The sequence below is a fragment of the Bombus bifarius genome, unplaced genomic scaffold (genome assembly GCF_011952205.1).
Source record: "Bombus bifarius isolate JDL3187 unplaced genomic scaffold, Bbif_JDL3187 scf7180000007996, whole genome shotgun sequence".
Classification (NCBI taxonomy): Eukaryota; Metazoa; Arthropoda; class Insecta; order Hymenoptera; family Apidae; genus Bombus; species Bombus bifarius.
Genome location: NW_022884376.1, coordinates 3,877,197 through 3,898,664, shown reverse-complemented (window position 1 = coordinate 3,898,664; position 21,468 = coordinate 3,877,197). Strand labels below are relative to the sequence as shown.

The following is a 21,468-nucleotide window of genomic DNA, read 5'->3' as shown; positions in this document are numbered from 1 at the left end:
CAGAAATGGCAGGATTCGTCACCGGTGAAATTTCACCGAGTTGACTGTCAAGGGATAACGCGTACTCGTCCTCGATTCTCTGTACGTTTGCACCAGGAATGCACGCAGTGAAATATACCCGAAATTCGTGTATGTAGTCAGACCGGCCGGTTAATATTTTCTCTATAACCACTCTCGGTTGAGCGATGTCCTTTTAATTTTATAGATAATTTATAAATATATATGTATTGTATTTATAAATATCTTACAGTCTATATAAACAATGATCCACCAAAAATACTTGAACTTCTATAAACATTTTGTGTTTATAAATATTTTCCAGTCTATATAAACAATGGTCCACCAAAAATACTCGAACTTCTATAAATATTTTGTGTTTATAAATATTTTCCAGTCTATATAAACAATGATCCACCAAAAATACTTGAACTTCTATAAATATTTTGTGTTTATAAATATTTTCCAGTCTATATAAACAATGATCCACCAAAAATACTTGAACTTCTATAAACATTTTGTGTTTATAAATATTTTCCAGTCTATATAAACAATGATCCACCAAAAATACTTGAACTTCTATAAACATTCTGTGTTTATAAATATTTTCCAGTCTATATAAACAATGATCCACCAAAAATACTTGAACTTCTATAAACATTTTGTGTTTATAAATATTTTAGTCTATATAAACAATGATCCACCAAAAATACTTGAACTCCTATAAACATTTTGTGTTTATAAATATTATCCAGTCTATACAAACAATGATCCACCAAGAATACTTGAACTTCTATAAACATTTTGTGTTTATAAATATTTTCCAGTCTATATAAACAATGATCCACCAAAAATACTTGAACTTCTATAAACATTTTGTGTTTATAAATATCTTACAGTCTATATAAACAATGATCCACCAAAAATACTTGAACTTCTATAAACATTTTGTATTTATAAATATTATCCAGTCTATATAAACAATGATCCACCAAAAATACTTGTACTTCTATAAACATTTTTATACTGGTTTTAAATTTTACCGATAGTCGTAAGTAAATTTTAAGAATTTTCATGTAGTACATGTAATATATTCGTACAATATTTCCTCACGATTCTCGTACACGTTTTTCAATAAAAAAGGAAACAACTCGTAGAATATGAAATATCTCTTTTACTCTCGTTTCGCTTATTTGCTCCGCTTCTTTAAAATTCACTTTTAAGGATACTAGAATGGGATTTTTTTCCGTGAAACTACTTGTAGCGATATCGAACAAAATTTACACTCGATACGAGCCGGTTTCGAGAACACTTGGTCGAAGCGCGATATCAAACGTTCGCTTCGAGTTTCGAGCGCGCATTCAGCGATTGATCCATTCGTGTTGCCGCGACCCTCTGTATCGGACTCACAATCACGTTCAACGTCGCCTAGATCCACGTATTTCACCTTGTGTCCTTACTCTGATCGTCGATGAATATTTTATAGCCTAAAATGCAAAGTTCTGTCAAGGAATACTGCTTCGGATTTTCTCGTTATTCAATTTCTCGGAAATTGTGATTCTCTTTTGGTTTCGTTTTTATCGGATACGAGTTAAAAATTAATTAACACCGATAGATTTTCTATCATAATTGCAACATGTTTGACAGTGGAATAAGTGATATTTTACGAAATATAATTTATTTCGATCATTCTATTTAACATAAAATTGTAAAATGTCTATAAACTACAATCTGTCACGTGTCAATCCATTGATATTGCTAGTAGACTGCGAAGTTTTATGAAAATTCATGTTTTTCTCATATAACTGTTGAGAATTCTGGATCTTAATCGCCGAAATAAATGTACAGGAACACTTAGATTATACTTAGAATTGATATGAATATAGTTTCAAATTTATTTAATATATGATTTACAACATCTTCGTCGATATACATTTGCACGCGTCTCAGCATTCTCTTTGTCTCACCATCTTCCATACCAGACTACTAACGGAACAGTTGCATTCGTCTGTTTTACGAGACACTGTGCACGCACGTACTTCCGTACGTGCACTCATACTCATATATGTGTATCACTACTACGCGGCTAATCCAGTGTAGCACACAAAATGATACATATCTCAATAATAAGAAACATTGGAATGGATTATACGGTAGAAAGAGATCTGTTACATCATCTGAATAGTATAACGAGTTTGCTTTACTTCTGATATTTTATATATCTTTGTGCGTTACGTGTACAGGATCGTACATTTTTGTGTCTTTAAATTTCCCATAAATGCACATCCGTAGTCTAATTGCTAGCTTTTAAATTATCGTGCAAGAAAGCTCGAAAGATGGGATTTTGGTTACGCCTCACGGCACAGATAGCAATTTTTCTGATACGCTACTACGCGCAGTAACGTTTCATATCGTTGTTCTGTCGCGTTTACGATCTGCTCGTATCAGGACAGCGATCTTTCACGCTAATTCCCGTCGGTACTTTTATCGGTATCAGGTGCATCGTAAAGCTCGCCACTGCTACAGCTTCGCTGTAAATTAGCGTGCGAGCCGTTTTCCCAGCGCGAAATCTGCGAATTTTTATTGGCTGTGTGCATTTCGCGTCGCGTAATCGGATTTTCTCGCATTAGGCGTCGTTCTACCATCCTGCGTACCTTGTTCACAGAGGAAAAATGTTCGTGAGTGGTCACACCAGGAACCGTTGACTAATTATCTTGGTTAATTAGAGCGGTGGAACGTAACATACACGCGGTTAAGTATAATGATCGTGTGTTTCATCCGAACTGCACGTATCTTGCAGTCTTTATGTAACACAGGCGCTTGTCAATTTTGTTTTCGGTGGTTTTTCATCTCTAACAAGATGTTGCAATTAGAAAGGATCGACGAGTTGCCGCTATGTTAATGATCATAGAGACTTCGTAATTAGAAGAGAGATTCGCATTCGATGTTCCTCGAGCAGCTGTTGCGCTGCTCTTCGTAATCCTGTTATCAAGAAGTATTGTTTTACCCTCTTCGGATAAAGGAACGTGCAACTCGCTGCTCAACTCACGGCTTTTGCTATCGATTATATAATAATGTCCAAATTTTACTACTTTTAGAGCGACTTAAGATGAAAATTACTCAATTTCTTTTTATGAAAAACGATAATGAAGATTGTTGGTGTATTATATATTTTCTGAAATTCACATCATTATATAGATACACTTCTTGAAAGAGCATAAATTTCTTTCAAGCATTTTTCAGAAATTCAACTTTTACATGCTCAAATTTAGCGAGACAGCCTATATATTTTTCTTAAAATGATCAATTATATTAAAATAGCCTATCTATATGTACCAAGTGATTAAATATAATTAAAAATTATACAAGTTCTCTTTTTTTTCTTTATTTTTCTATATTTTTCATCCGCAAAGATTTCTACTTCACCGTCTATGCATTACCAAGATCAATTCCTCAACTTCTACTCTGCCATCTATCAAAATCTGCCCACATACCCTGTGAACCTTGGTCGATCCATTTTCCTGTAGTCGCCTCGCAAAATTCCCTATCGAACAAATTATCTCTCTGTCGATCAAAAATGCATTGTCCCCCATGTTTTTCTCTGTTTTTTTTTCTCTTTGCGTTTAAAGCAAATGGGACGACGATGCGTCCGCCTTTGTTCTTCGCGATCGGATCGTAGCGATGCGAACAATGCCGCGGGTCAAATCGAATCTGTAAGAAGCGCTCGCGGAAAAAGAAACCGTCGTTAATCCCGGCTTCCACGACCCCGATTCCAACGTTCGACCGCTTTTACTTGCTTTCGGATCCTCATGGGAATGGAATACGGCGACCGATCCACCAACCTGCCGACCGTAATCACTTCGATGACAAATTCGCCGACCTACAAACTTTAGAAAACTTACGGATGATCCATTAGCCGCGAGCAACGATGCTTTGCAATTTTGTTAACAAGTTTGCCGACAAGATAACTGACTCGCCCGCAACATGACGCATCGCTTGGATAAGTTGTCCGGTTTTATGAAACGTTGCGATTTGATTACGGGAAAATTGCACGTTAAATTTGCTATATTTCTATATTCCTATTTCATTCTTTTTTTTTGCGGTATACCGTGAAATAATTTTATTACAGTTCACGTATATTTTCCAAACACTGTCAATGTTTACGGAACAGAAAACGTCGAACCACGCATCTGCGAAACAAGCAAACGAGAATTTACGAAAGAGTGAAATTATTTTCGCCGTAATATTATCACCAAATATCGCTTGACATATTTTAGTTTAACATTTCGTTCGGTAAATATTTTGTTCGGTATCTTACATCTTAAAATCGGTCTCTGCTGTAATAGTGCGGAGAAAGTGGAAGCAAAACACCGCAGAAGTACATATTCCTTTAAACACCGCTTCCAATTACACGAATCAAATCCTACGTACTATCAAGCCCCGATCTTCTTCTCTTAACAACTTCCTCCTGCTGCGAAACACTTGGTGAAAGTCTCCGGCAATCACCGGCATGTACCCTGTAGAACTCGTTAGTTTCTCATGGACCAACTTAAACATAATCACGGGGCTTGGATTTTCCGTCGGGGAGCATCCGTTCTGCTTTGATCTCAGCGGCTTCAACCGCTTTTCGAGGAATTTCGCTCGAGGACGATTCGCCAAAGGTGGTAGAAAGGAAAAACTCCGCGGAACGTTCGCGTTACCAAAGACATCCCCGAGGGTCCATTAACCTTCTGCGAGGGCTGAACGGGGCGGAGGGAAAAATAAACAGACGTGGAATAGGGTGAAGGATGGAGAATGAATAAGAAGGAGGAGAAGATTGGAAGGTAGGAGAAGAGGGTGAAAAGAGGGTGGTTGGCTGTCGAGCCTGGCGATGGCGTGTCTGGATATCGATCCTGGCTTCCGGAATGTTACCACCGTGGCCCAGCTTTCTAACCCTTCCCCGTGCGTGTTCCTGACTCGTGTAAGCGTACGCGTGTGGTGACGTCGGCAGATCGCTCAGGTGAACGAAAGGGGAGCACGCGTTGTGGCAGGTGTGGCGACGCTCGTATCTTGCAGAGGCACTCTCGCGTGCATGAAACTTTCGATGCATAGAGACAGAAACAGAGAGAGAAAGGGAGCGTTTGGCAGTATATGGTTAGAAAGAGGAGAAGTTGTAGGTTTTACGGGTAGAGGGATGTTTAGAGACAATCGAGATAATTTTGGATTAACAGATGGAATTGACGGATTTCTTTCTAACGAGGAGCGAACGATCGTTGTCAGAATCACTGTTAAGATCCGGATGATCGTTTGTTTTACATATTTATATAGTCTTCCAATTCTTTAGGAAAAATTCATATAAAATATTGCTCTTAACCCTTTACTTTACAATATCGTAGTATCGTCGTGACATGATGGTAATTTAACAAAAGCAAATTGTACCTGCCGCAAAGTTGAATTTCAACATCGGTTTCTGTTATTCAGGCAGAGAATAACTAATTATAAATTGTGTAATATTTTCCAGATTTTGCAGCTGACACGGTATTATACCAGTGGATAACCAATACCGACTCGAATAAACTTCTTGAAAAATAATGAGTCGGAGGATTAATGGATTAAAGTACTGGTAAAGTTCTCGGCGAAAGTCACTCGTTCTGTGCGAATATAAAATATAATCTGCGGATTTCGTGGCGAAACTCTGGCCACAGAGAACTTGCAATTACAATTATTTTTCTCCGCTTCTTTCAACCGGTAAAAAACAGTGGAAGTTGCTTGGTCCTCTGAAATCACGGTTCTCATGCGGGACCGTTTCGTAAGATCAAAGGTCAGGTTGTAATTAACCGTGGCGGAGGGCAAAGGTTCAGCTTCCTCGCGCGGTCCGGCCTGAATTCCAGAGCGAAACGATGAGAAAGGTTGCGTGGCACGCGTAATTAAACCTCGAGGAAACCCGATTCAAGTTGGCGGCGCAAAAAAAAAATTCTAAATAGAATTTCCAGACCGGGCACTGATGCCGGCGTGAAGGCATGTGAAACACACGCGCGTGGGCTCGCGTGTTCACGAATATACACTGATTGCATGCTCCTGGACGTGTTCCATAGGAACAATATGCACGCGTGCAAAAACGCGACCAGCGTGCAGAATGCAGAGTAAACAGAATCGTGCTTGCATTATCTTGCAAAGCGTTCATGATAACACACGGAAATATCGCTTCTGCTTCGGTTCATTTTCGATTCATTCTTTGGAAGTGCTACTGACATTTTAAACATCGATGGCCAAATTGAAATACCAAACTTTGAATGTTTACAGTAGAATTTTGTGCAAAATTTAAATATTGATAAATATATATATATCGAGTGGTAAAGTTGAAATTGTAAAATGTTTTATTTGCGGTGTGAGCGTCGCTTCGATAAAACTATCGTGAATCATGATAGACAGTAAAGTATTAAAAATAATTTACTTAGGCAGTGTTTGTCAGAGTAATGTTCTGCAATAGAATCGAATTTACTTTTCTCTTCGTAATTCTTTACGTAACGCATAATATAAAGTAGGTAAGTTGAAAAATATAGAATCTAGTAGATTAAGTCCAAGTAGATGGAATCTGTCTGACCATAAACGATTCTCCACTACCTGCGCTTGTTTATTTTATTTATATCTATATGACGCTGTTGAATTCTTATATCGATCAATATACTGAATTAATATTTCATGCGATCGAGTCTAAGTGATGAGACGAAATATGAAGTCTGCCCGATTATAGTCTCCTACTACTTGTATTCTTATTCTTTTATCTATCTGTAACGTTTGTTAAATTGTACAACGATATCCCGCGATATCTTTCTCTAGAATCAATTTTTAATAAACGTTGACAAAGCCGGATAAAAGTTTCAAAGTTCAAACTTCATTCATTGCCGCGCAAGAACTTTGGAATATGTTCGGCGAGGCTCGGAGAATAACGAAGTTTAAAAGAAACTTGGAGACTATTCCAATAAGAGAGCTTCGCTGCAAACCAAATTTATCGAAGAGTCAAGAATTTTTTCTACAAGAACATTGAATAAGTCTCAACACCATGGGACGAATCTTTATGATAACCTTGAATGAATTTAAAAGAATAGACAATACGAAAGACACAAAGGGCTTAAGGAAGTCGTACAAGTGTTAAAGGAAGTTCCATTCATAAGAATGGAAGGAAGCTTGAAAATTCATGACGGTGACACGTCGTAAAATGAGTGTGCGCGATTTTCGCGTAGTCGACGGTGTCGTTGTAGCCTCTACAAAGAAATCGACCGTCGCACAGACGATAACCTCGGTTTTCATCGACTTGGACGCTCGCCAAAGGAATCTGCTTTAATATCGCGTGACGTGTACCATGTGTGCGTATATACACATACATATATATGTGTGTATCCAGGAGAATTCGACGGAAGAAAAGGGGAAAAGGGGAACAGGTGTGTAGATGCGAGCGTATATTTGTGTTAAGTTCTCGTTTTGACAGGGGGTTGAAATATTACGTAGTTTCTACGTTGCAATCTGTCGTTACTTATCTCTATCTTCTGCTCGATAACCGGTTCTTCTGCGAAGCTTTTTCGATAATATTCCGTGATCGTGTCCTTTCTATATCTATCATCTTGCTTCCAGAGAAAGATGTGATCTCGTGCGTGAATCGGTAGATCTGGTGCATGCCGATATGTCGGATAAATGAACGTAGTGTTAGTTTTTTCGATTGCTACAAGCAATTGAGCATATCTCCCCTTGGATTGTTTTTCGGTCAAACGAATCCCATACAATATAACATTCGAAGCGTGCACTATGGAAATACGTCTCTCTCGATCGTCAACTCGATTTAATGAAACGTTAACAAATGGGCAGCGGCCATTCGAAAACATTCAAATGGCGGTTTAATCGTTTTTTAACGTGGAATATATCGACGAAGTCGGCTCCTACGCATAATGAACCAGCCTGTAGAATGTATCTCGCTTAATGTACCGCATATTCACCGTGCGCTGAATGAAATACCTCTCGATCATTAAAACGACGATTTATAATGGCCGCGTAAAAATCGTAGCAACGAAAATGTTTGCACCGTCCGCACGCCTACGACAATTTCGACGATCGAGCGGAACGTAGAATCGTCGAGAAGCAAGTAAGAAAGAGGAAGAAAAAGACAGGTGTCGATTATTGCGTTTGGAAATTTATTTCGCCTCGCGTCCTCGCCGACTGTTTTCGAAATAATCGGCACTCAATGCGCGGGATAAACGAGAACATCGGCGAATATCCGTATGAATATTTCATCGCGTTGCATTATTATTCCCGGTATCGCAAATTAACGATTTAACGAGCGGCCATCGCCGGCCCGACGTTTATTTAGCAATTACTCGTTCCGGTTGGTCGATTGATTCGATCGGTTCTTGTCCGTCTCGTAGCTTCTGCCAACTTTTCTCCATCCTTCCAAGTTCCATAGAACTTTTCTAATGAAAGTCAATGCGACGCGAAACTGGATAAGTTTCGTATAAATTGGACATTTATTAGATGGCGTATTAATTGCATGAGAATTCCGCGAATCTTCTGTTATTAAAGTTGGTATGGATATGTCGATGAATAATTTGGCAGTGATTCTAGCGGATTACAATTTGTATCATTAAATCAACGTTTTAGATCTATGAACAACATATTGGAAAAAGAAAAGGTAGATCTTAATAGCACAAAGAGGAAGCCTAATCTTGCTTTTTCCTCGAATTAAGAAAGCATACCATTAATTCATTTTTAATGAAATTCCATCATTAGTTGTTCAGGAAAATATTCTCCCAAGATTAACCAAATAACCCGCTCTAAAAATATTAAAGATTCAATAAGCACGCAGAGTGTAAACGTTCGTCCCTTTCATCTGTGTATCCATCGTTAAATTGCGCTTCTTAGAAACGTACGTGTAAAGGAGAATCTTCATAAACTGTTTCAAAAGATACTCTCCCATAAAAAACCAAATAACGTCCTTCAAAACATGTAAAATCTAATAAACAGCCAGTGTATAAATATTCTTTCTCGTCTCTCTCGCTGTCCAAGGACGTTTCTCACCCTCTCGATCCATGTTTTTCTGAATAAAATCCTTCCTACCTCGATGTACTCGTAAACTCTTAACGACTACAAAAATATTCATAAACTCGTGAAGAAGCTAATCGGTCAAGAAAAAATCAACCAACAAACTGGTGTCAAAATATAAGAAATCCAATAAATCTCACGATATAAATCTTATTTTCCCATTTCTTCGTCATCAAACGTTTCTCATCGTCTCAATCCTTTCCTCTATCGTTTCATCGACGAATACGTATTATCGCGCGTCTCACCAAAATTTCTCTGTTCTTGGAGCTGCATAGAATTCGTATGTTGTCAGGGGACACCAGGTTTCCGCGGAAGTGAGTCGATCAACGTGCTGAAGGGGCGTGGGGGCGACGATCGAAACGGTTCGGAATTAATTCCCTTGTTATCCCAATAACGTATGCGATTCGATCCTTGCTCGCAACAACGTCGTGAGCGCCGGCTTGCTGGTTCATTATCGAGTGCAAGCCGGCTTCGAATAATGCCGCGTACCTGAAACGCTACTGGCAATTAGGAGGTTTACCTGCGTCTCGATAGTCGTGAACGTCGAAGTCGAACTCGAAGTTTACTATTGCATCGCGTCAAGTGAACCCTGTTACGGTTTAAACTCGGAGATAGGTCCAAGTTGTCGGCGCCGTTTGGTTTGATTACGAGGCAGCTACGATATCGAGCGAATTGTTATGGTAAAGATCAGAGACCTTACCTTGTACGTATTTCAGTTCATACGGAGAGATTTAAATGATTTGCAAATAAAAAATGGCTTAGATGATTTACGACTACAGCAAGGTTTAGGTTACGGCATGTTATTGCACGAAGATTTGCGGTTTTGTTTCGCTCGAGAATATGAAAGTTCATCCATATTACGAATAGCTTTTGAAAGTAGCTTCTCGAGTAAAAATCAGCTGGAACGAAGCGTCGAATGCTGCTTGGACTGCGAAGGTTTAACATTTACATTGCGTACTCCTAACGTCATTTTACGCGTTCTCTATATCATGTTTGTGTTTTTATTTTATTCTTGATACTATACACGCGAATTTTATTCTCATAAAATATTTCTTTACTTGCCATATATATTATATACTTCCTTGAGTATCTTTTGTCACGATATTAAAGACCTGCCATGATAACCTATGCTTATTATAGTCGTAACATATATAAAACTGAGGATATTAAGTATAAAACATTCACGATCTTTCTATCAGAATTTTTTATCCAGCTTAACCTCCAACATATTCAACGGAAAAAACAAGAAGGTATAATAAGAGCGGTAAGATCACGTTCTCGGGAGATTGCTCAACCTCTAATCCAGCTGCACTTGCTTCTTCGAACGCTTTTCAATTTTCCTTCCCTCAACCTCTACGCTCGAAGCCGCTTTCTACTTTAGTCGACCGAACCGATTAATCGAAAAGGCCCAAATAAACCAAACCCGACAGACAGACAGAGACTGGCTCGTCTCCAAGAACTACCTCTCTACGTCTACTTCTCTACTACGAACGATTGAGATGTTTCTATCCACGAGATCCATCGAGAATTTGTAACGTTTCGAATCTTGAAAAGCACGTGCTCCATGGTTGCTTGTGATTATGCGCGCAAAATTCACCGCGAGCGTAGCTTTGACGTATGAAACGGAGGATAGAGTCGTCGGCGCGCGACATAGGGTGCCTTTAATTTCGTTAAGAGCAGTAATTTCGCCCTGCGGGAAATTGCGCGTGTCTCGTCTTCGGAATTTGACTGTCACGCGAAATTTACACGACGACTCCATCGTGTCTCGCCTTCCTCTCTGGTATTCCAAGGCTAAAATAATTTTCTTTATAATTATATTTTATTACTTACAGTTGGTTATCTTTCCTTGTTTACATTTCGTTACGTTCATACAATTTATCAGAAGGAGAGGCTATCGAATTTTTCGTTCTTCGATAAATATCCGCGAGCAAATTCAATCGAAAAGTCTAACACGTTTTCATTTAAAAAGATGAGATCACGCTACTCTCTAATAGATATAATCACGCTTAAATAGCGTTGGAGATACGTACAAACAGCATCAATTTAGCATCGATAGGTTTTCATTTTTACTTACTTTCACACATTACATGAAACCTGAGAGAAAGTTTCTTTTCCGAAGGTAGAAAATCGCCAACTGGCATCCACGTAATGGCAATCAGAGTTTCTCGAAAGCAAGAGGAAATTACCATATATCTTTCTGAATTCTGCATATTACTCGACAAAAAGACTTTCAACCTGTCCTCGAAAACAAGAATAATGAAACGTTTCATTACAAATGATTCGCTCGCGGAGAAACAAGACGCGACGAAACGATGAATTAATAGAATTTACATGCTCGCGCGTTCCTGTCTGGCTTTTTCTACACGAAGAATACTCGAGAGGAATTTTTCGACGGCTCGTTTGAATTATCGGGACAAGATTCTTCGTAATTCGAACCATTCGTCAAACTAATTGCACCTCCGCGGCGACCGCGAGGAGATTTCTAAGAAACGAATTAATCGCTGACTACATCAGAAGTTCCGTCGCGACTCGCTTAATCCGACTTGTTAAATTTATCGATGCTAGAACTATTGTAGTAGAGAATGAGCAATGTGAACAATGGCTACTTTATTTTTTTCTTATATGAAAATTTCATGTATTTAGAACGATACAAAGTCTTGTTCAGAAGTTCTAGAACACGTTTTAGTTTTTTTTATTAAGTTTCGGTATTATATATATTTTATGTAAGTCATCGAAATTTAATTATATCCGTTTTATAGCGTAAATTTGAATACACAAGCGTAATATACATTGCGCAGTTTCTTTGGTAGAAATTTCAATCATCGGTGCTTATATTTTAATCTGTTAAACATTTGTCATACATCGAATTATTCTGATTTCACGGTTTATTTCTTGGAACAACATTTTGTCACCAAATGAGTAGAATATCCGTTTGCATCGCCACTTCGTTACGAACGCGTAAAATTCTGATTTAATTCGTGATATTAAAGCTGAACAGATGAATAAACTAGGAAATTCGAAATTTCCATTTGGCTTTTGATTTGACGGTTATTATTCGAACATAAGGGACAATTAGCTTCTTGGTTAATGGAAAGAATGGTACGTTTGTACAGATTTTGATGGATCGAAACGAAACACAACGATCAAATACGCGTATACATGCGCGCTTCTGTGAATAATTCTCGTTACAGCAAGTCAAGCATCGAGAGATCGTTGGAAAATTACATGCAGGACCAAATTGCAATCGAGTTCAGCACCCGTTAGTGATTTGACGGATATAATGACGGTAATTTAACGGCGAGGCTGGCAGAAATTTCAAGAGTCAACGTTTTCAATTCCGCGATTTAACTGAGCCACCAAAATGAATTTATATTGCACGTCCCGATATTGGTTTGAATTTAGTTATGCGGGAACAAACGCTGTTTTATACATTAGCAATTGGCTCGATTCCCCGGTTACGTGTATCAACGTGAATTTTGAAAAATGTTGCGGAAATTTATGCTGGAAATACGCGCGTAGAAGATCGAAATACCAAACGAGAAATAAAACGAACCGGTCGTGTAAAATCATCGCGAAAAAGATTAAAACATTTTTACTACGTGGAATTTGTGGCAAACGCGAGACACGCCGGTCAAGCTCGTTCAGATTATTCCAGTTTCCTGAAATCAACGAACTTGGGAGGATTTTGTCAAACCTAGTGAAAGAACGATCGTAGTAATAATTGTTTGATAAAACATTGGATTATGAAATTGCCCTCATACGAAACTGTTACTTATCGTGAATTTTCACTGTGGTTTCCAATTGCTAGATATAAAAATCTTCCGTTTGTAATCCCGTTGTCAAAAATTCTCCATTTCCCAAGACAACTTCTAAACTTTGTTCAATCATCCACAAACGTGTAGTCTCGATCCTCGTTATTTATCAAGCACCGTTGTTCGACCGTTTCACGGAGAGACGCGTTCGCGGTATAACGCGTCAACGAGAGTCGTAAATTCTCGTTACGATACGATACGATAATCGACGCCACGAATCAGTCGATCCCCTGTTTCGCTTAGGATAATACGGGTGGTTGAATGATTATAACACCGAGCTAACAGGTTAAATATACACTTTATTTCCAACAACTGTGAACACTCGAGTATTCGTGCGTGGTGCGTGTAGAAGCGTTCTCAGCGAAATGTTAACAGCAAGTCAGATGTGTTCAGATCTCAAAGTTACTAGCAAGTAGTTCGGTGACGGTGATGTCGGGGAGGAAAAAACCACTGATGGATGTGTCCAGAGTATGAGACAAGCGGATTCGTTAATGGTAATTTTCGTTAAGAAAGCGAGGGCAACAGACATCGTTGCCAATTGGATGAGAGAAAAACTGGTGGGTGCTGGCCGCCCCCGACCAAAGGTCGTTCGTGGGTGGCATTATGTTGTTTGCTCGTGTTTTCCTGGAATGAGCAATAACCCTAAGGAACCTTTCGACTTGAAAGATACTTTAGGAATCTGAGGGTCTTGATTATAAAAAATGCTAAAATTTATGACGGTCCTTGGGATTATTGCGGGTCCGAATAAAGATGTTTAGACGTCTAGTGATCTTCTTTGATCGGGGGAACGAGTTTGTTTTATGTGGAGGGTCACGGACGTAACAACGGTTATTATTTGATTGACTGAAATTGATATTTGCTGAAGCAAATAGTATTTCCGTTAAGTATACCATAGTGAGCAGAAACTCTATGCACGAGCTAGTCGCGAACGAAATGACCTTCAGGGTTGTCCTCGTCTGCTATGCGGAGAATCTAAAAAGCCGCCACGTCCGGTCCCTCGTCTTCGTTCGAAGGTCCCATGAAATTCCGTTTCGATTCCGCCAGAGGATCTCGGCGTACACGCGCTTCACCGACGACATTTCCTGCCAGTCGAGGCTCTTGAGGAATTTTTATTGAACATCTCCCTCGAGACTGAGAGAGAGAGAGAGAGAGAGAGATGAGAAACGAGAGAAAAAAGAAGAAAAAAAGGAGATAGGAAGAGAAAGAGAGTAAGAGGACGAAACAGGCGACGTCCTCTCGGAGAGCGAGCGTGTCATCGATTTCGCATCAGGGACTAGCTCTCTCGATAAAGAAGCTCGATGGATCGGTCTGGCGGACTAGACAACTTAATTAAGGGACGTTTACTCTGCGACGTTGGCCCATCCTCCTTCCACGAACTGTAACTCGCGACCCTTTTGCCACCCTTAATAAACGCTCGCTCGGGTCGATGCACCGGGAAGCGAGTGAGTTAACTGGGTCACGCGTCGTTTCGCCGTGTTGCACGGCTCGCCACGCCGTGAAATTAACCCCCGCGATCGCGAAATACACTTCGCGAGCAACAGCTTCGAGTAATCGACTGGCAAAAATTAAGGCACGACACTGGGAATCTTGCCAGGGGCGAATATAACAGGGGGTTGCCTGTTCGAGGGAGTTTGATCGAAGTGACAGTGCGCTTCGAGGGGAAACTGGTAGAAGAGGAGGGCGTATTTTCGGGGGTATGAAATTTCAAAGAGATGATAGAAATTAACAAATCAATTTCATAGGAAATTTCCTTTATTTTACGAAGATAGAAGATTCGAATTTTCGGTATAATTTGGATTCTTGAGACGTAACAAATAACGATATAAGAATGTAATCGTTGAATCATCGAAAGGAATTCTATCGGCGGAAACTAGGAACTAACTGAAGACAACCGAAGTGAAATTCTAATCAACCGAGAATTTGTGAAATTGATTGGTCGATGAGATAGAGAAGAAAATATTTTTTTCAAACAGACGACTCGACGATCTGCCACCTGTTAAACTTAAAAGCGCTAGACGCATCGTTAGAGGTAGAGCGACCGGAAAAATGGCCGACTATAAACAGCATCGGACAATATATAGGAGGGTGAAGTCGGCGTCGTAAATAACTTCGTCGAAACGAGTCGCGAGGATTTATCGCGGCGATTTTTCGCTGAAGCGAAAGGCACTCGGTTTATTTCCGTGGTAATGGCAACGAGAGATCCCTTGGACACTAGAGGAATCTCACCCCTTTCCGATTAGAACTAAAATAAAATAAAATATAATCAAAAGCATAATATTTCCATCGCGTTATCAATGTTGAAATTAAATCTAACTTAAAAGCGATGATTTTTCTGTATTCCTTGAACTGAAAGATCTTCGAAATGCAAATGATCCGCGTCGTTCCTTAAACGCGATCGATCGGCTTTTACAGGCTTCGAAACTCGTGGAATTCTCATCGAAAGGTCCTGCGAGATGTCGCGAATTACTTCCACCGCGGAATTTTCATCTCGACCTGTCGAGTCAGCCGCCAGTCCGGATAATTTCCATTCCTTCGTTTGTTTAATTATACCCGTCACGTCAAAGCTTGAACCGCGTTATCAAACTAGACCAGCGCTTATTACCACAGAAACGAAGAAAGAACCAACTTTTTCCCCCGAGCCGCTAGATTCTCTTCGAGACTTTTCAAGCCGTATCCTTCGAAAATTTCCGATTGGGGGTTTAAAGCTCTTCGAAGACGACTTGCAGAGAGAAGTTTGGCAAAGATCGGTAGTGAAATCGGAACTAGTTGAAGCTTCGTGGTAGGCCAATTGCGATTCCAATCGATTCGAGGTCTCGAATCCAGGATTTAGAGAGTTTGAGTTTGAATTTTCGGGAAGAGATCAGAGTTAGAAATACGTATATTCCGAACGATTAGTTTCTATAATGTTCGATCAGTGATTAAAGCTGGATAACATTCTACGATAACGATTAAATGGATATATTAAAAATGAATCGTTTATCGATACTTCAATTTATCGAACCAAACGCTAGAAAAGGAACAAATTTTGGATCTTCAACCAGCACGAAGAACAGAATCATCGACATTCCGATTTTTCAAATGAAAAACCAATAAGAGAATGTAATACAATTAAATTGTCAATCGTCCGAATGAATGGCCCAATCAATCAACGTTTCAATTTCATTATCAATTAAATAATCTGATTTTAGTTAAATCCCAGATATTTCTAGTTTTAAATCCAGCTACTACGAACGCTAAAAATAAATCATCCATTAATCAAATTTTTATCTCTTAAATCAAATACCAAAAAGGAGAATATTCTATAACTAAATTCCAGATTTACGCATGTTGAATCTCTAGCGAACAATGAAAACGAATCGTCGTCTCGTTCCAATTTCTCGTACGAAAGATCGAAACGCGACAGCAAAAAGTACAGAAACGAAGGGGAAGGGAAAGGGCGGAAGCAGTTCGGAGAAAAGATCACGATGGAGAAAACAGATTGTTGGACGTCGGTTTAAGCCGGTTTCCATGACAGAGAACGCACATTAGCGATAGTCCGGGCGTTAATGCTACGCCAGGTGGAAACGGGAAGTGGAACTCGATGTATCGCTCGAGGGGGAAAACGGTCCGCGAGCTTTAAAACTAAACGCAGTTAAATCGAGTATGTTATGCACCGGAACAACGTCGCGTGCGGCCCAGGTATTAACGCGACGGTGTAATGTATTCGAGGTTCCGGGCGTTCCTCGGCTTCTCCGTCGTTCTTTCACGAAGCTCGTGCTACCCCCTTTAATCGCCAAACAATCGAGCTTCGAGACTGTCGTGCTTCATAGAACCAGCGATCAAGGTCTTTCAAATCAGCCAATTTTGATTTAAACAAATCACTTCGCTTTCGATGTGAAGCTTCACTGTTCTTCTTACATTGGTACTTTTTTGTTGAGAATTTTGGATCTTAATAGCCGAAATAATGGTATAGGAACACTAAATTTACAATTAGAATTCATATTAGAATAGTTATATATTTATTTGATAAGCGATTTCAAAGATATTCATCGATACACACTCGCACGCGTCTCAGCACTTTCTTCCATATCCGACTGTTAACCGACTGAACAGTTTACATTCATTTGTTTTCGAGACGCTGCTCATACACATACGTCCACGCACTGATATTCACATACAAGTATCACTACTACGAATCTAACCTAGTCTAGCACATAAAATTATACATATCTTAATATTTTTACCACGAAGCGAAGCTCGAGAGTTTCGTTATTAAAAATTTTGGCTATCGCCTCTCTATTTATTCTAAAGAATACCACGACGATTAGATCGTTTATGCATTTAGATTGAAATATGCGAAAATACGCAAAATATACGAAATAATGAATAATTTCTTAGGATATTTATTCGCTTGGTCAATATCATCTAATGACAAAATCCGCAATCATTTAGTTGCCAACCCAATAGATAATAAGAAAAATGTCTGAGTTTGACTTTTTCGGTCTTGTTGGTAATTAACGATAGAATCAGGCATTTCGATGAGTTGTACATGCTTGGCTGTTGTAGTTACTAAGGATATATGCGGTAGGGCTGCACTTATTGCCAGGAAATCGTTTATGTATGGTGTCTGATCATGAATTCCGGTCGGCTGAATCTACTTACCGCAACGTGAACTCGTGTACGAATGAAGTCTGGTGACATGACTTGGTCTTAGCTGAATCCGTTTAATCTGAACGTGAACTTGTATACGAGGGAAAATTATAAGTGACCGAGAGGATCTTATTATGTGAAATGTTTGATGAAACACTTTTAACGAGTTCACATAAATCGAATTTTACCGTAGATAATTTTAGTAAAAGTGATGTTTAGTTTTATTCAGATAACAGATAGTGTACCCGCGCAGGATTTTAATAAAATTGTTATTTACTTCTACCCAAATAGAATCACTATTATACGTGTAAATGCTCACTTGTCCTCGTTGTATCGCTATAATTACAATCGTTCACGCACAGTATATTTAACTGCACATTAGAGGCATTTATAATCGTAATTATAATGTTAATTTTATGTTCAACAGTGGTGCGACGAGATGAATTTTAAATAACGTTAATAGAAACAGTTAATCGTTGTTTGTAGAACTTGAAAATTACTTGTTTGACAATGTCGTTCTAATCGCAAACATTTCTATTCTCTCTTTCGTCCCAACAAAACGAACCTTGTCTAACGAGAGGTCTCTTATCCTCTAACTTTCCAGCGAACTTCGACTTGATTAAATTCACCCCTATACCCCGACCTTTCCTTGGGACTTTCCCACGAATTTCCAAGCTATGGGTTCCTAGGAAAATTGCATTCGCGGATGTCTAAGCGTGACTGAATCATTACTCAGCTCGGTGATTAAAACCAGAAGGCGAAATTTCGTGTAACATAATTCCGGATCCTCTTGCGTTGTTTCAGATTTCTGCCAGCCTCGTCCTGTCCGGCTTTCCTTCCTGCAGTCAGGTGAGTGGCGTTAATATTGTTCATAGAAACGCGGTATCGTTGCTCTTAGAGTATTGTCTTCTCTTTGGTACAAAATTTTCAGACGAATGAATAATCAGTAGTGAACGAAATTGTGTTATGTATTCGATGAGTAAACTGCGCATGTTAATTCGTACTCGTAGCTTTTTATAAAGCTAGTTAAAGAAGTGGAATTTAAGCAGAAATTGATTTCAATTATTGAATATTATACACTGTAGAAACTTTCTATGCTTTCGTATATTTTATCTATCCTACGTATTTTCGCAATTTTAAATTTCTCACAAAAGCACGAACGTACGCGATAGACTGCTTATTAATAAATTATGCTCAATAACAAAATTCCGCCCTTTGTCAAACATCAAGTACAGCAAATAAAGTAAAAGATCTGACGAAGCGGTGAATAGAAAGGAAATTTCTATGAAAATATGTGCCAGCGTCTGAACAATACAATATTTTATTACGCGAATTTTATTCGAAGATATCGTAGCGGGATAATTAAAATTTAGAGTTGTGTGTATTATTCTTGGAAATTAATATGCAATTAACGATAAAAAGTAACTACGGCATTGAGAGCAAAGTTTTCGCGCTACGAAAACGTTATACGGGACGAAAACAAACACAGCATTAAGAAGCCGTATTTGCGTAGAACTGCGTGTGCATAAAGAACGCAGCTACCGAAGGCAGTTCGCTGAGTAAATAATATTCCGAGTTTACGCAGATTCCGGCATGAACTGCTGCCACTCGCGCAGAAATTCCTGTTCGTGTTTGACGGCTGTCTAATTACTTCCAACTTCCTGTCCAATAAGCATCATCCAATAAATTCTTCCCTTAAAAATTTCAAAAAGTCTCAGTTCCAATAAAATGATATTGAATAATATTTTTAACGATAGAAAATTTCTATTCTTATTATAATATATATAATAAATTATTCGTGAAATTATCGCAGAAATAGATGATCGTTCAAGTATTATTTTGAGAAACGAAAGGTATAGTTGTTCAAACAAGAAGCAACAGGAAATAGTGGTCACTGTATCGAAGAGTAATCGTACATGCGATCAAACATTTTAAAGAAGATTTCAGAAAAGAAATTTACGGTCGTTTCTATATGACATTCAAAACCAATCCACCTACTAGTGGAGAAACAGCGTCAAAGAGAACGACGCGGGACAGATGTGGTTTGGAGGGAAAATGCATGCGCCTGTAACGCGTTTCGTCGAAAATGTATACGACGCGCGCTCTATGTTATAGAAATGAAAAAGAAAGACAGAACGAAAAAGAACGAGCGAGATGATTGCGTCTGAAATTGGTAGGAAGGGCGACGAACGTTGAGTCGAGTCTGGGACAGTTGGAGAAATACCCTCCGTGGGGAAAGCAATTTTTAACGACGCGTCTTCTGTCTCCTTTCGTTTCTCGAAACGCGAATCTTGCCGCAATAACTCTATACGTGACGTAAAGACGACATAAAAAAATAGATGGTGCGGGGTGATTTCTTGCTCGTGAAGGAATCGAAGGGCGAGCTTCGTGATTGGAATAGTCCGTGAAGACTGTAGCGTTACGAGTTTTAGCACTTTTCAAACTGAGACGTTCCTTACCTTTCAAGAAAATTTCTTTCTTTTGTGTATTGTTAATAATAGAAATTTTTATTTTGAGAAAAATATAATATTGTGAGAATAATTGAAGCTCGATACAGATTAGGTTAAAGATAGATTCGGAAATAGATTTGGCTCTTTGGATCAAGTTTGTATTAGATTTGAATGGAGTTTGAGCTAAGTGGTTTAGATTTCGCTCGAGTTTCGGTTAAGTTTGAATTAGACATAAATTAAATTTCGATTATTCCCGTACAGTAAATCACATCTTAATGATAAAAAAAAAAAATATGCTAAATTTCATACCCTAAATTTCCAAATTGTTCATTTCGCCATTTCTCAAAGAGAATTCTGAAATACACTTCCTCAAATTTCTCTGAATCGCATTCCCGGAAAAGAAAGGAAACCCGAAGAAATTCAGTGCCCCTAGAACGAGCCACGATTCGTCTACCAACAACGAATCACTTTTCCCTGCTATTTTTCTCGAAGCTGCACGAGCTACTCCCGCAGAGATTTCTTTCCAGGCGATCGGACGCCGTGATCCGGTCGCTGGATCAACGCTCCCCCGCCAGCGTGAAATAACACAGGAAATAATGGCGGTCGGAGGTACAACGACCGCGTGTCGCAATAAGAGGGAACGTGACAGGCGTTATCGAGGGAACGCTGTCAGGGAAGAAATCACGGACGAAGAGGTGTACCGGGTCTTTCTCGTCGAAGAACGCAGGTTAAAGAAAGGAATGGGGAGGAGAAAGAAAAGGGGTAGTTGCGAGCTAGGGGTGGTTACGGTGGCTGGCGACGGATGAAGAATGCATCGAGCAGAACTGAGCGGTCGACCACGTAACGTCGCTCTTCTCGTTCCACGGACGGCATGAGCTTGGAATGATAAAGAGTAAAAGGGAAAAAGTGGGGGATTAAGGGAGAATAGTTGGGATCAGAGGGCGTGTTTCTATGTGGTGATGGTAGAAGAGACTAGAGGGTAAGATGGGTCGAGATGATAGTGGAGGAAGTAGGTAGGAAGGAGGAATTTTTCCCATCAAAATTGAAAATATTTGGTTACAGGAAACGCGGTGAAAAGATTGATTCATAAATTCTGGCAGAAATTCCTTGATATTTCCTACGGTTAGTTCTGTTCCTATATTTTTATGCATTTCAATGATCACGCTATGTATTTGTTCGTATATCGTTCGATTTCTTCAGTACGAGATTAGTCGACGATGATAAATGAACGATGCTGGTATCAGTAACGCTAACGTAAAGGGAAAAGTCGAATTGAAACAGATGTAATAAATAGAAGCGAAAACAATCGCTAGAAGCAGGCGTGAGAAAGGTTCGATAAAAATGCAATATGAACACGTATCGAACGGCACGAAAGAACGATGAAAAGAGACTTGGAAAATGGGTTCGAAAAATAATAGGAACCAGTCAATGAAATTGAAACCAACGGAATAACGAACAAGTTATTCCACCTCTGGTTAGAAACAGTAAAAAAGAGCATATAAAAAGTCTGA

The 21,468-nt window shown here is 39.2% G+C and overlaps 1 protein-coding gene across 1 annotated transcript in view; it reads left to right on the top strand.

The window, feature by feature from the left end:
• The window catches only part of LOC117205981 (RNA binding protein fox-1 homolog 2-like), a 346,747-nt gene that overhangs the window by 61,657 nt on the left and 263,622 nt on the right, over positions 1 to 21,468 (top strand). Inside the window, exon 2 of the mRNA XM_033444875.1 lies at positions 18,312 to 18,356. Within this exon, the coding sequence (XP_033300766.1) occupies positions 18,312 to 18,356 (45 nt within the window). The remainder of the gene's footprint in view (positions 1 to 18,311; positions 18,357 to 21,468) is intronic.